The 17054-nt window shown below is 39.3% G+C and overlaps 1 protein-coding gene across 1 annotated transcript in view; it reads left to right on the forward strand.

Moving 5' to 3' along the window:
• gan (gigaxonin) overlaps positions 1-17054 on the forward strand; it is a 115186-nt gene that overhangs the window by 85004 nt on the left and 13128 nt on the right. Inside the window, exon 10 of the mRNA XM_059993140.1 lies at positions 16806-16915. Within this exon, the coding sequence (XP_059849123.1) occupies positions 16806-16915 (110 nt within the window). The remainder of the gene's footprint in view (positions 1-16805; positions 16916-17054) is intronic.

The raw sequence follows: 17054 nt of genomic DNA on the forward strand, positions 1-17054 counted from the left end.
AAAATGAGAAATTTGGATGAAGCAAGAACCTGCTGGCCTTTACACTCAAATTGGACTTCGAAGTATAGTTATGTTTATAGTCTACAACTTGACTAGTCAGTAGCTAACATGCACTTACTAAGAGGAGGAAAGTTATGTTGAATGATTTACTGAGATTGTTGATTCTCAGTTTAATAATCAGGAATATTCTACCTTAATATTTTGTGTAATTTAATCAGTTTCCTGTACCTAGGGTTAGTGTGGAAGATGGATAGAGATTACTCTGTCTCTATGTAACAATATTTTTATCTTGCTTTATTGCTTTTTTTTGCCTGTTTTCAACCCCCAAACTCATTCCTGTTACACTCTTTGTATGATTCACATTCTGCTTTTGTTTTTCTGCTTACTTCTGTATCTTTATGTTACGTATCTTTCAGCGTATTTATTCACAAAACCCTGGGAAGTTTGAATTCTGTTATTTTGTCGGACTTGACAAAGATAACATAATGAATGAAAATTCTCAATTACAGCTTTTTGTAGTGGGTTGGGAAGGAGCAGTAAGAACCTTGGAGCTGATCCACATACCACTGACAGAAATTCGCCATTTCCTCCTGCTAAACTATAAATTCTACCACATACCTCTCTTCCTGCTTCTGTAGTCTGATAACCACCTCTCCTATCACTGCCATATCTTGAAATCTCCTTCCTTGTGTTTACATTCTAAATCCTGTTCTGTACTCCTCATTCTTAAAACTTTTAAGGTTTTTCCACAATAATGTGCAGTTCTGCAAGTAACCCACTGCTCACAATCCAAAGGTCTCTTGCAGAAGCTATTTTCCTTCGATCATCATGTCAACAGTGATGAAAATGTGAGATCAATGACTGGTCACACTTAAAAAAAACTTTGAGGAGGTTACCGTGACTAAACACTATACTGCCACAGCAAATCAGAAACCATGGCTGACTGCAGAACTATGTGCACTGCTTAAGGATCAGGACACTGCCTTCAGATCAGGCAATAAGCTCTAAGGTCAGCAAGAGCTGTGTTCTCCCATGCCATCAGGAAGCTAAAGCATGAGTACTCACAGAAAATTCACAGGCACAATGACACATTCAGGAACTTTTACTCCCAACTTTACACCTCAGAATCCCCAAATGGTAACATTTTGGTCGAGAATTTTTTTAAATGGTTTAAATATCCCTATGCTGTCTCCTGATCTCAAAAAGAGACAGAATGAGCCAATATCATTAGAGGAAATATCCTCAGCCATCTCGTCATTGCAGACTGGTAAATCTCCAGGACCCGAAGGGTTCCCTGTAGAATTCTTTAAATCATTTTTGTCACTGCTGTCACCTCAACTAACCTTGGTTCTATCTGACTCGTTTAAACAAGGTAAACTGCCAGCATCATTTAATGAGGCGTGCATCACTCTTCTAGCGAAGAGAGGCAAAGATCCAACAGAGTGCTCCTCATACAGGCCAATCTCTCTGTTAAATGCTGATGTCAAAATTTTAGCTAAAGTTCTGGCCCATACATTGGAGGACATCATACCCTATATTATTTCTGAAAACCAAACTGGTTTTGTCAAAAACCGCCTCCCCTTTTTTAACATACGCTGTCTTTTAACTATCTTATACTCACCTTCAGTTGGGATTCCTGAATGTGTTATCTCCTTAGACGCAGAGAATGGAATGACCTCTTTGCTGTTTTATAAAAATTTGATTTTGGACCAAGTTTCATCACGTGGATTAAACTGTTATATTTGTGTCCCACCACCTCTGTTTTGACCAACTCTCAGCAATCCCAACCTTTCAATCTCAAACTTGGAACCCGTCAAGGGTGCCCTTTAAGCCCGTTACTTTTCAATCTGGCTACAGAGCCACTGACGATTCAGGAACTTTTACTCCCAACTCCCAACAGCGTTCTGCTGTTGTGCAGATCTGACGGGGATTTGGAGGGAGGGAGTTGAGCACAAAGTCTCCCATTATGCTGAAAATCTTTTACTTTTTATATCAAACCCGATCACCTTCTTATCCCCCGTGTTCTTACTCCTTAACAAATTTAGCCTGTTTTCAGGATATAAACTTAATTTACACAAGAGTGAACTTTTTCCAATAAATGGAGAAGTACAAGCGTCGGAGTTCCGTAACCTCCTTTTCAAGGTAGTGAGTAACCAATTTACTTACCTTGGCTTCATAGTAACAAGGAATTATAAGTGTCTTTTTGGAGAAAATTTCACTAATTTGTTAAATCATACAAAACGGAGCCTAGCACAGTGGTCACCCCTGTCCATGTCCCTGATGGGCCGAATTAATCTTGTCAGAATGAACATCCTTCCAAAATTCTTATACCTTGTTCAATCCATACCAATTTTCATTCTTAAAGTCTTCTTTGACTCGCTAGACTCAGTCATCTCATCCTACTTACGGAAGGGCAAGCATCCCCGACTGAATAAAGTCCATCTTCAAAATTCGAGAAGTGTTGGGGTCATGACTCTACCTAATTTCCACTTATAATACTGAGCAGCTAACATACGCTATCTCATCTTTTGGTCTCACTTCCACAAGCAATCTGACTGCCCAATATGGGTGGCAATGGAGCTGAACTCTATTAAGAATTTATTTATTTCCGCACTTCTTGCATCCACGCTCCCTTTTCTTACGCCTAAACCAATTGCTAATCCTGTTATCAGGCACACCCTGAGAGTATGGGTTCAGTTCAGAAAGTATAGTGTTCTCTATGGCTTCTCTCTTTCAAGTCCTATTCTACATAATCACCTCTTCCAGCCTTCTATACATGATCCAACATTTCAAGACTGGTATAGAAAGGGCATCAGGCTCTTTAAAGATCTTTTTATAGACAACTGCTTTGCATCATTTGAACAACTGTCTGCAAAGTTTAACTTACCCAACACTCATTTCTTCAGATATTTGCAAATTAGACATTTTATTAGCCCTTTGTTATCAAACTTCCCTGAGGCACCCGACACAAACATCATTGATATGTTTCTCTGCATGAATCCATTGCACAAATGTCTAATAACTACTATTTGTGACAAGCTAGCGGTTCTGAGGCAAGCCTGCCCCCCCCCTTGACAAAATTAAAGCTGCCTGGGAGCAAGATATAAATTTTTCACTGTCAGATGATGTATGGAATTCAGTTCTCAAGTTAGTTAACTCAACCTCTTTATGTGCCCACCACTGCTTGTTACAGTTCAAGGTCGTAAACAGGGCCCATATGTCTAAAACTAAATTATCTCTGCTGTGACAAATTCAAAAGGGGCGAGGCTTCCTTTATTCACATGTACTGGACACGTCCTAGTTTGGAAAAATACTGGAAAGATGTTTTCCAAACTCTATCCCAAATACTTAATTACAATCTAGAACATTATCCTTTGATTTTCGGCACCTCTGGAGAGAGGGACATGCACCTAAGTCCGACTAAATGTGGCATACTGTCTTTTGCCTCTCTTTTGGCCAGCTGCACAGTCTTGTTCAGGTGGAGGATGCTGCCCTGCCCACCCATGCTCAGTGGCTTAGGGACATCATCTCCAGTCTATACCTTGAGAAGATCCATTATTCAACTCTCGATTTGGACATAAAGTTCGAAAAGGTATGGGACCCTTTCATGAATATTTTTAAAATTCCCAGCCAAACTAAAGGTTCAGTCCTTCTTCCTTTCCTCTGCACATAACTCCCTGACGTTCAGCATTCTCCGGTAAAATTCTACAAACTCAGACGTGTAAACATACAACAGTTTATATCTTAGGAAAATACACCTTCTCTATACCAATGCAGTTCTGTGGAGATAAAGGTTCTGTTTAACCCTTTTTGCTAATGCAATGATGGCTTGGAGATGGGAATTGGGAGGGGTAGGTTGGGGCAAGGAGGCAACCAGAGCGTGATTGTACAATGGGTGCATCTCTTTCATAGAGGTGAATTTTCCATTTGTTACGGACTGCACAAACCTCCTTTGTATTATGCTTTCTTGATTTTAAAAAAAATTAAAATATTGCTGAGAAGAAAAAATTCACAGGCACCTTTGTGACATAAGGGACACATGGCCCATCTGGGAAGGAATACTAACCATGACAAATTACAAGTCCACCCTGCATGTCAACAACAGTGACACCTCCCTTCCATACAGGCTGAATGCCTTCTATGTATAATTTGACACAATTAATGACATGACTTAAAGAAAAGCCTCTTTCCCCCATGAGGATCAGACACCCTGTATGGACGTAGCCAAGATGAGGGTTCTAGCTAGGGTCGGATCCTCCCCATTCCTCAGAGGCTGATGGGTAAATTGTCTTCGTTGGGATTCAACACCTTTCTCTGTAACTGGATCTTGGATTTCTTGACGTAAAGACACCGATCAGTCTGAGTTGACAGCAACATCTCAAGCTCCATCACACTGAGTATTGGTGCCTTCTGGCCCTGTATGCTCAGTCTGCTGCAGTTCAGATTGCTGACTCACAACTGCACTCCCAAAGAGGAGGTAGAGAGGCTTGTCAAATGGCGAGCGAATAACAATCTTAAACTCAATGTGGAGAAAAAAAGACTTCAGTAAGGCACAGGTCGACCACTCTCCATTGCATATCAATGATGGTAGTCTGTGTCAGAGGCATATGAGAAAGCAGGGACGCTGCTGCTCAGATAATGAATTTTCTGCCAGGTTTGAAACCTTGATTTGTAATCACTTGTTTCCTCCATCAGCCAGAAGCTGTGGTGATGTACAGAATGTGATACTTAATTTCACCATCTATGTCTCCTTTCAATGAGGGTTGGCTCTACAAGATATGGAAAATGTTCCATTTTTTCCAGGGTCTCTTCGATGAACCTTTGTTAGGGGATGGCAAAAATTGGCAGAGGAACTTTGTCTTGTGGATTTTTGAGTGTATAGCCAATCCTTTATTAACTTTCAGTAGATAAATGGTCAATGGTTTCGAACACAACCTCTGAATGTTATCAGATGCATGCATGTTCAGCATACTGCAGGTGAACTGCCAAGATTGAGGGGGACCCTGCTTCGCAAATGCCTCAGGAGTATGGGAACAGCATTAAGCCACCATATAATACGGTCTAGGTCAGTTGAAGTGCTGCCCTATCCCGAGGATGAGCTTCCTTCCAGTAGATTAGATGCAGCATTCTGGTAAGAAAAATTGAGAATATGCTGGGACAGTGATGTAGCTTTGATATCATTCTTGAACGAGATAGGGTGCAAAATAATAATAGTATTAAATAAGTAACAAATAATTTTGTGAACATGAGCTGTAGCGTTCTTCAAATTGAGTCAAATTGAGTTCAAATAGATCAGTGTTGAGGTGAGTGAAATTGTCCATGCTGGTTCAGGAGCCTGATGTTTGAAGGCTAATAACTGTTCCTGAACCTGGTGGTGTGGTGAAATCCTGTACCTTCATCCCAATGGCAGCAGCAAGAGAGCATGGCCTGGATAGTTGGTGTCCTTGATGATGGATACTGCTTTCTTATGCCAGTGCTCTTCGTAGATGGGCTCAGTGGTGGGGAGGGCTTTTGCTGTAATATAGAGCAGTTGGTTTTGCAGTTTGCAGTTCTCTTGAAGGTGTCACACAGTAATTGTCATGTTCCCAATGCCCTTAGATTGATGGAATTCGCATTTGATTTGGGGAACTTTCTGCCCATCTCTATGTTATGCCAAGGGGGATTGTGCTGTAACTTTGTCGTTTGATATGATGTGGATGTGCATGTGCAAAGCACAATTAGTAAGTTTGTGAATGGTCCTGAAACAAATGTTATCAAAGATTACAGTGGGTTGTTGACCGGCTAGGTAAATAGGTCGAAGATTGGCAAATGGGTTTCAATTTAGATAAGTGTGAGGTGTCACATTTCGGGAAGTCAAATCAGGGCTGAATTTGTACATTCACTGATAGAGCCCTAGGACTGTTGTGGAACAGATGGACAATACATAGTTTAGTGAAAACAACATCACAGGTAAACAGTGGTGAGGAAGCTGGCCTTTCTCAGTCAGGACATTGAATCTAGGAGTTAGGATGTTACTTTGCAGTTTTCCAGTATGTTGGTGAGACCACACTTGGAATATTGTGTACTGTTTTGGTTGTCCTATTATAAGAGCAGCTTCATTAAAATGGGAAAAATGCAGAGGAGGTATGAGGATGCTGCCAGGACCGAGGGCATAAGGACATAGATAGGGGGTGAATGCACATAGTCTTTTTCCCACAGAAAGGGAACTAAAATTTGAGGGAATTTGTTTGAAGGTGAGAAGTGAAAGATTGAAGAGGAGTCTGAGGGCTGACTTCACCTAGAAGATTCTGTATATATACAGTGAGCTGTCAGAGAAAGTAGTTGAAACAGGTACAATAACTATTCAGAAGACATTTGGATAAATGCAAGTCCTGACGAAGGGTCTCGGCCCAAAATGTCGACAGTGCTTCTCCTATAGATGCTGCCTGGCCTGCTGTGTTCCACCAGCATTTTGTGTGTGTTCCGTAATGAATTGTCTATTTTTGTTTAGGAGCATTCTGCAAAACTTCAAATATGAATGCAAATAATGTGCTATATTATTTAATGAAGACTACTCTGTTCTTCTGAATACTACAACTTGTAGATCAGGGATTTTCTAACTTGGCAACATCTTAGATGTAGTTTTGACCCTATCTTGAAATGAATCTTGGACATATAATAACTATTCAGAAAATAATTAGAACATTAGGAAACGTTTTGTTCTTGAAATGTCTGATTCAACCTTCGTCATGTGCATGTGAAGTAAGCCCAAGTGTATAATTTGAATAGCCCATTTTCAAAAATTAAGTTTTTTTTTGTACCACATACACTCCAAATGTCTCAAAAAGACTAATTATAGTGGTGTTACTTTAGAACAAAGTTCAGCAGAGCGACTATGAGTATATTTGTTACCATGTGAGCTGACTGCAACCTGGATTTTTGCCCTTTGTTGGGTTTCTATTTCGAAATGCATGCTTAATATAAACTAACTCCCTTTCTTGTTTTTGCCTTTCTGTTGTGTTAAAAGCAAGATTAGCATGAGCAAAATTAATCATTTGTATCTGGAAATGAAGCAAGATTAGCAGTCATTCGAATGGGTATTGCAATGTTTAGCACTACACCGACAACTCCTAAAAGTAGTTAAATGACATTATAAAACACATTATAGAACAGTTACGTATTATGGTTACTGCTATACAGCCTGAAAAGTCAGTCATGTTTTTTTGTGGAATTAAACACAAAATAATGTAATATTTAAGATGACTGTTGTTGAGAATATCAAGAAAGTGTATTCACCAGATATATTGTGATATTCTATCCGAAGAATTACTTGACATTTATCTCTGTCTTGTTACTTCTTAATTTTACAATTAACAGAAGTCTTCAATGCTCCTTTATACATGTACTATATGATTACTGTAAATTAGCGTTTAAAGACACAAATAAATGAATTCATTTTCTATTGTTATTGGTAAAAAGGCAATATCATTAAAAATAATTTGCTTTTACGTTTTTTCGTTGCAAGTAAATTTCTTGGGTGGCAGTGAATAGAAATAACTTTTCCTTACTTTGCAGTTGGTAAAACTTTACTATGCGTTAAGGTGGTAAATTGAATTGACTTTATTACTTCCTATACATGAGGAGTAAAAATCTTCATATTACATCTCTGTCTAAATGTGCAGTTTATGGTAGTTTGCAATAAATAGTATGTACAACAAGACAGTCAATATAACATAGAAATACAATTGTATCAGAATGAATTAATCAATCTGATGGCCTGGTGGAAGAAACTGTCCCAGAGCCTGTTGGTCCTGGCTTTTATGCTGCCATACTGTTTCCCCAATGATTCTTTTTACATACCTGTCACTGTAAGTGCCCTGAATCATGGGAAGTTCACAACTACAGATGCACTGGGCTGTCTGCACCACTCTCTGCAGTGTCCTACGATTCAGGGTGGTACAGTTCCCATACCAGGCAGTGATGCAGCCAGTCAGGATGCTCTAAATTGTGCCCCTGTAGAAAGTTCTTAGGATTTGGGGGCCCATACCAAACTTCTTCAACTGCCTGAGATGAAAGAGGTGCTGTTGTGCCTCTTTCACCACACAGCCAGTGTGTACAGACCATGTGAGGTCCTCAGTGATGTGGTTGGCGAGGAACTTGAAGCTGTTTACCCTCTCAACCTCAGATCAATTGATGTCAATAGGGGTTAGCCTGTCTCCATTCTTCTGTAATCCACAACCAGCTCCTTTGTTTTTGCGACATTGAGGGAGAGGTTGTTTTCTTCACACCGCTGTGTCAGAGAGATGACTTCTTCCCTGTAGGCCACCTTGTTATTGTTTGAGATTAGGCCAATCAATGTAGTGTTGTCGGCAAATTTCATTAGCAGTTTGGAGCTATGGGTGGCAATACAGTCATGGGTATACAGAGAGTAAAGGGTGGGGCGGATCTCAGTACGCAGCCCTGAGAGTCAGAGGGTTGGAGGTGAGGGAGCCCACTCTTACAATGTGCTGGTGATCTGACAGGAAGTCCAGGGTCCAGCTGCACAAGGAAGGGTCAAGGCCGAGGTCTCTGAGCTTGGCGAGCCTGGATGGAACTATCATGTTGAATGCTGAACTGTTGTCCAAGAACAGCATTCTCACATAAACATCTTTCTTATCCAGATATGTAAGGACAGTTTGGATGGAAAATTATTTCTGCAAGAGCTTGTTGACTTTGTAACAAAATTTAAATATTTTCTGCATCCTGGACAAGTTGTAGCTGTTGAACATAGCACAAAGGAAATAGTTACTATTTTTCTCCTTAACAACTACATTTAATTTGGAATAGCCTATGAGAAACTCTATTTATGGTGCTTAATTTAGTGTTATATTTTGAATGCTTTCAGTTGGATGTTTGATTGATACCCTTCATATTGTGACAGCTTAGATTATGTCCTTAAACTACAGTATCCTTTATGGCTTCTCTATACTTGTAACAGACGTCATGATTTAAGGATTTGAATTATAAATTTTTATCTAACATGTATAATTTAAACTAATTTGTACTATAACTGTATCACAAATGATGAATAATTATTCCTCAGTGCTTCTCAATTCTGTCAAGTTAAATTGCTTAGTAATGAAAATAGTCAGTTAATATACAATTTCCTCACCAAAGAATTACCATTTCATTAAAAATTTTCACCCTTGTTTCAATTTAATATGGTGTATTGAGCAGCACTACCCTGTATTGTTGGATGCAATTGGCTTGAAGTTGCTACAGTTTTCAATAGGATAGAGTTTCCTTGGGCATACCCCAGACACCAGAGATTCTACAGATGCTGGTAATCCAGAGGAACCCACTAAATGCAGATGGAATGCAGCAGGTCAGGCAACATCTATGGATTCGTATAAATAGTGGACATTTTGGGCCAAGGCCTGTCACCAAGACTGGAAAGAAAGTGGGAAGAAGCCAGAATAAAGTGTGGGGAGAAGGTAAAGAGTAAAAGTTGGCAGGTGATAGGTGAGACGAGGTGAGGGGGAAGTTAGGTGGGTAGGGAGAGGAGAGATGAAGTAAGAAGCTGGGAGGTGAAAGGTGGAAGAGGTGAAAGGCTGAAGAAGGAGAAATCTTATAGGGGCAACAATGGAACATGGCAGAAGGGGAGGGAGAAGGGCACCAGAGGAAGGTGATGGGCAGGAGAGGAGAAGGGAAGGGAAAGGGTAAGAAGGGAGTTGGAATGGGAAAAGAGAGAAAAGGGAGAGGATGAAATTATTGGAAGTTAGAGAAATCCATCAGATTCTATCCAAATGGAATATGAAGTGTTTCTTCTTCAACCCGAGGGTGGCATTTTCATGACTGTAGAGGAGGCCATGGACTTACATTGTCAGAATAGGAATGGGAAGTAGAATTAAAATGGGTGGCCATTAAGAAATCCATGACTTGAACACTATCATTATTGCTCCATTGTTGCATCCCATAATGCTGGAAAACTACTAACCAACGATGTGACATCCTTGAACAATCCAAAATTGGAACAGTATTCCCTTCAATTCAGTCTCTAATGAATGACTTTCATGTTCTTTGCAACAACTTTACAGAGATTAGCAAAGTTGTATTTTGTTATTGAAGCTAAAACATGAAAAATAGAAATAAAAAGGAGGAATGTCCATTTTAATTATTTTTTAAAACTTCAGATTACCAGACATGAGTGATTTCAATAATTGACTAATGTCAGTTTGTGTATCAGTTCTACAATCAGAATCCAGACAGTAAGCAATCTATAAATAATTTGTTTAAATTCTATTGCTATTTTAGTATTTTAATTTAGTAAAGAGGTTTCAATATAAATTATTCTATGAGTATCATTTTTGAAACATTGTAGTTAACATAAATACTGGTGATAGTTGTTTTTCCATGAGGGGACACTGTTTGAATTTGATGCATAATATCTTCTATTGCCAGTGAATATCCAAATGCCTGTCAAGGGCTTAGTACCAAAATAAAGATTAATAATATATGGGAAAAACTTTCACATAATTACAACTGAATTGGTTTGGCTCCTTTACCATATTTCTTCATATTTCAGGAAGGTCAGGTCAGAGATAATTTTGCGTCATAAAGTTAGATATTATTTGCTATTTTTCATAAAGAATGTCAGTATGTGTTCACAAAGTTCTTGCTCGACTTTTCTAATGCAAAATGTTGTTGCCAGATCCAATAAAACAACTTCAGGCCTGCCTCTAAATTTTCACATTATTCATCATGGGTTTATTTGATGGTTTTTTTTCTGTCTGTATTGGCTTTTTTCTGTGTGCCCCAGACAACACAGAAACAGGCTCTTCAGTCCACCAAAGTCATGCAACCAAAAAGTATCCAATTATACAAATCAAATATATAATGACTAGATGCAGTTATGCGTGGACAAATCGTTATTGCAAAGTTTTCTTAGAATTATGGGCTTGTTAATTAGGACAATGTTATTAAGCCTTAAATGGCGTAAATACACTCATTGACAACATTATTAGAGGTACACCTGTACACCTGCCCGTTAATGCAAATATTTAATCAGCCAATCATGTGGGAGCAACTCAGTGCATGAATGCATGCAGGTCAAGAGTTTCAAGAGTTTGTTGTTCAAAACAAACATCAGAATGGGGAAGAAATGAGTTTGCAGTGACTTTGACCATGGAATGCTTGTTGGTTCCAGGCAGGATGGTTTAAGTATCCCAGAAATGGCTGATCTGCTGATATTTTTATACACAACAGTCTCTAGCCTTTATAGAGGTGCAAAAAACAAAAAAGCATCAGTGAACGGCTGTTCTGTGGGCAAAAATGCCTTGTTACTGAGAGTGGTCAGAGGAGAATGGCCTGACTAGTAGAAGCTGACAGGAAAATAACAGTCACTCAAACAGCCACACATTTGCAACAGTTGTGTGCAGAAGAGCATGTCTGAATGCACAATATATCGAACCTTGAAGTAGATAGGCTACAACAGCAAAAGACCATGAATGTACAATCAGTGCCCACTTTACTAGGTACAGGAAATGCTGAGTGCATGTACATTTAGGTCATAATATATACAAAAGGCATCAGTGTGTTTTAATTGCAGGCATTCCTTCCTGGGGTTCTCGGACCCCTTGCTTAATGATATTGGTTTATGGCATAAGAAAGGTTGGGAACCCCTTCTAAATTGCATAGTGAACGTTTTTATAGCAATGCTGCTTGCACTTCGTGTGATTATTATGAAAAAATGGGTTTTAGTTTTAAACCAACAGACTAACTATATGTTGTAGGATAAACAGGTGATGTGGATAAACTTGTAGTTTATCATTTGATAAGTCAAGATTAGTGATTTTGTTTTGGGGCAAACTTACAAAACTTCTGGTCAATTTAATGATGATTAGGTACTTCTTACAATGGTCAAAACAAATTATTGTACCAAATATGTTGTTGTAGAATCCAGAACAGAAAATACTACATTTAGTATATGGAATTTTCTCAGATATTTTCCATAGATTCAAAATCCTGCAAACCAGTAAGAATTGTTGTGTGTGCAGAGGATTAAAAACGTTAAAAGTTGACAGAGAATCATATCCCTTCAGTTTTATTTAATTGATTGTATCACATGCCAACTTGTGAAAGGAGGTACACTCTTAAGAGGTAACAATGCATCTTATTAATCAATATTAAGAAGTAAAAGAACGAACTAATTTACTGCTTGAAATATCAGAAACAGTATGTTCATCTGTAGTTGACATTAAAGCAATCCCTGATGTGTGATTACTATCTTGTAAGTATACCGGCCCTGCATTTACCACTTTATTATTTTCAAATAAACCAATTAAAAAGGTCAAGGAATTTGCTCATTGGTAAAGTTTACAATGGATAGTGTAGTTAGCAAATCTGTAGAATAAAGTTTTTTACTTACACTATTCATTGTAAATTCCAGTCCTTGACAATTTTCAGTCAGTTCATTTGAAAATAGTCAATAAGGCAAATGTTATCCCAGTGCACTTACAAAATAAGCCAAACTTTAAAATTTGGTGTGTGTGTGTGTTTTATATATGTATATGTACCTAAGACTTGCATAGTACTGTGCATAATTAATCAATGTCATGGTGGGTGTGGAAGTGAATATGGAGTGCCCAGTGCAAATGAAAACCAGTTGCAATGTAACAAGTCTCTGGTCTGGGGGTGTTGTTTTCAATTATTTTAATGGAGACGGAACAAATTAATCTCTGAAGAAATTTAGATATCGCAGTAAGTAATGGAATGAAATACAGTATGCAGGTTTCCCCCGCAATCCGAAGGTAGAGCGTTCCTGTGAAGCTGTTTGTAATCCGAAATGTCGTAAAGCGAAGAAGCAATTACCATTAATTTATATGGGAACATTTTTTGAGCATTCCCAGACCCAAAAAAAAACCTACCAAATCAAAGCAAATAACACATAAAACCTAAAATAACACTAACATATAGTAAAAGCAGGAATGATACAATAAATTTACATCCTATATAAAGTAGAAATATTGTAAGGTACAGTGTAGTTTCACTTATCAAGCTCGGGAAGGCAGTGAACCAAAATTGATTTGGAGAAAAAAATCAGCAGGTACACACATACGTACGCATGTGCGTTCGCGCATGCGCAGAGAACTGCCCGCACAGGGCTTCACGGTCATGGTAGTCTTTCTCAGGGTAAACACACTTATAAAGCAGGCGTCTTTTTTTCGTAAAAGCGAAAATCCTCTTTGGTTAGCGAAAACGGGTATTAATGTAAGTCTTTCGTAACAGCGAGTCGTCGTAAATCAAACATTCGAAAAGCAGGGGCCACCTGTATACCACACAAGAGATGCAAGATGCAAGAGGGCAGCAATGTAGCATAGTGCTTAGTGTAACACTTTCCAACACCAGCTATAAGATTGAAGTTCAGTTCCAGCTGAGGAGTTTGTGTGCATGGGTTTGCTCCAGTTTCCTCCCACATTCCAAAGACAGGGTGTGCTTGAGCCTACTTGGGGAAAGGCTATCTTACATTAGGAGTTATGTAATAAACCAGATTGTATTAGTTTAACATAAAGGTATCCTTAGGAGGCAGTGATCATAATATGATTAAATTCATACCGCAATTTGAAAGGAAGAAACCTAAGTCACGTGTATCAGTATCGCAGTGGAATAAGGAGAATTTCAGAGGCATGAGAGAGGAACTTGCCCAGATGGATTGGAGGGGGATACCAGCAGGGATGAAGGCAGAAAAGAGCTGGATAAAGTTTTTGTGAATAGTTCACAAGGCGCAGGATAGGTATGTCCCACAGAAGTTGTTCTTAAATGGCAGAGCAAGGCAACCATGGCTGACACGGGAGATTAAAGACTGCATTAAAAGCCAAGGAAAGGCCAAATAAGGTAGCAACTGTGTGGGAAGTTGGATGATTGGGAAGCTTTTAAAATCCAACAAAAGGACAACTAAAAAAGCTATAAGAAAGGAAATGATGAAAAATGAGCCAAACTAGCCAATTATTATTGATTATTAAGCAGGATACTAAAAGATTGTTCAGTTGCATAAAAAATAGAAGGGACTTGAGACCACGGGAAAATTATGCTGGTGAGGTAGTATTGGGGGACAAAGAAATGGCAGATGAACTTAATGAGTACTTTGATTCTGTCTTCACTGTGGAAGACACTGGCAGTATGCCAGAGGTCCTTGAGTGTCAGGAAGCAGGAGTAAGTGCCATTGCTATTGCAAAGGAAAAAGTGCTAGCAAAATAAGGGGGATAAGTCACCTGGACCAGATGGACTACATCCCAGAGTCCTGAGAGAGGTTGCCAAAGAGATCTCGGATGTATTGATCATGATCTTTCAAGAATCGTTGATTCTAGCATTGTCCCAGAGGGCTAGAAAAGTGCAAAGTCACTCCACTCTAAGAAGACAAAAGAGAGGAAACATGAGCCAGTTAGCCTGACCTCTGTGGTTGGGAAAGTGTTGGAGACCATTACTAAGGACGATGTTTCAGGGTACTTGGAGACTAATGATTAAATAAGTCAAAGTCAGCATGGTTTCTGTAAAGGGAAATGTTGCCTGACAAATCTGTTAGAATTCTTCAAGGAAGTAACAAGCAGGGTAGACAAAGGAGAGGCAGTGGATGTCATTTACTTGGATTTTCAAAGGCACTTGATAAGATGCCACATATAAGGCTGCTTTACAAGATAAAATCCTATGGGGTTACAGGAAATATACTGGCCTGGATAGCAGAATGGCTGACAGGCAGTTTGTGGGAATAAAGGTGGCCCCTTCTGATTGGCTGCCAGTGACTAGTGGTGTTCCTCAGGGTCAGTATTGGGACTGCTACTTTTCACATTGTTCCTCAGTGATTTAGATAGCGGCATTGATGGCTTTGTGGCAAAGTTTGTGGTTGATATGAAGATAGATGGAGGGGTAAGTAGTGCTGAAGAAACAATGCGATTGCATCAGGACAAATTGGAAGAATGGGTAAAAAAAAAGTGGCAGATGGAATACAGTGTTGAGAAATGTATGATAATGCATAGTGGTAAAAGAAATGATAGTGCAGACTATTTTCTAAATGGGGAGAAAGTTCAAACATTTGAGGTGCAGAGGGACTTAGGAGTTCTCATACAAGACTCCCAGAAGGTTAATTTACAGGTTGAGTCTGTGTTAAAGAAGGCAAATGCAATGTCGGCATTTATTTCAAAGGGAATAGAATATAAAACAAGGAGGTAATGCTGAGCCTTGACAAGACCACTAGTCAGGCCACACTTGGATTATTGTTAACAGTTTTGGGCCCCTTATGTCAGAAAGGATGTATTGTCATTTGATCCAGAAGTCCAGAAGAGATCTATGAGGATGGATATGGGGATGAAGGGGTTAACTCTGAGGCGCATTTGGTGGTTTTGGGCCTGTACTCGCTAGAATTCAGAAGAATGTGGGGAGGATCTCTTTGAAACCTACTGAATATTGAAAGGACTAGATAAGGTTGATGTGGAAAGGATGTTTCCTCTGGCGGGGGTATACAGAACTAGAGGGCACAGCCTCAAAATTTAGGGGCAGCCTTTTAGAACAGAAGTAAGGAGGAATTTATTTTAGCCAAAGAGTGGTGTATCTGTGGAATGCCCTGTCACGCCTGCAGTGGAGGCCAAGTCCATGGGTATATTTAAAGCAGGAGTTGATAGATTCCTCATTGGTCAGGGCTTCAAGCGATATGGTGAGAGGACAGGTGTATGGGGTTGAATAGGATCTGGAATCAGCTATGTTGAAATGGCAGAGTGGACTTGATGGGCTGAATGGCCTTATTCTGCTCCTGTGTCTTGTGGACAGATGTGTTAGGGTTGGTAAGTTGTGGGCATGCTGTGTTTTTCGCTGGAAGCATGGCAAAACTTGCAACTTGTTCCAAGCACATCCTTGACTCAAATGACCGATTTTGCTGTATGTTTTGATGTAGATATGACAAATAAAGCTTATTTATTTACTTATTTATACATCCAGCAAAGTAACAGGCCCTTCTGGCCCAACAAGTCGTGCCGCCCAATTACACCCATTTGACCAATTAACCCACTGACCCGTACATATTTAGAATGTGGGAGAAAACCGGAGCACCCGGGGGAAACCCACAGAGTCGTGGGGAGAAAGTATAAACTCTTTACAGACAGCGGCAGGAATTGAAGCCAGATTGTTGGCACTGTAAAGTGTTACACTAAGTACTATGCCACCGTGCCATCCATCTGAATATTTATTCTACTAATCTTTGAATCTTTAATCCACTAAGCCTCTCCGGCCTGCTTGGCCATTCAGTAAAGTCATGATGGATCTATGCTGGTCTTGGTATCTGTGTCAGTTCCCCATAGCGCTCAAGTCCTCCATCTTTCACAATTTTAGCAATTTCTACCTTAAATATTGACCTGTCCTCCAACTTTCTCTGGAACAGTGAATTACCTTATGAGGGAAGTGTCCTGTGCAGTGGAATTATCTATCTGTACTTTCTGTACCAGACTGAAGCTGTACCTAGGTTTGTAACTCCTGTTAACGGTTTTAAGGTAGTACAGTGAACAGTCTCATAGAAATAAACTGAGTAGGATAGCCTGATTCCTTAAATAGTTGAACAGGTTGTAATAAACTGTAAGCATGGTCCAAAGCTTTTGATGTTCTAAATTTATGTGATTTAGAGTTCATACAATTGGGTCCAATAATGAAATCTGTTTTCGATGACCAGAGTATGATATGTAATCGTTCAAAGATTTTGCTGTTCATGAATTGAATTAGAATTCATATGTGATCTGTATACAGATTAATAACTTGAAGCCTTAATTGCACTTTTAGTTTAATTACCTTATAATATTGTTTTTCAGGTGGATCTATTTGAATGACCAATCACTTTGTATCCCAACGAGCTCTTCATTCGTGTATGGTGCTGTGCCCATTGGTGCCAGTATTTATGTTATTGGAGATCTGGACACAGGTGAGTGAGTATCTCCTGGTAGATATTTGGATAGAGTCACATAGAAGAAGTATAAAATATATTTATGCAGTAACATACCATTTAACGGAGACTGCAGGCTCCCCTCCAAGTCTCACACCATCTTAGCAATGAAGTATAT

Source organism: Hypanus sabinus, chromosome 17 (assembly GCF_030144855.1).
Source record: "Hypanus sabinus isolate sHypSab1 chromosome 17, sHypSab1.hap1, whole genome shotgun sequence".
In the NCBI taxonomy this organism is placed as follows: Eukaryota; Metazoa; Chordata; class Chondrichthyes; order Myliobatiformes; family Dasyatidae; genus Hypanus; species Hypanus sabinus.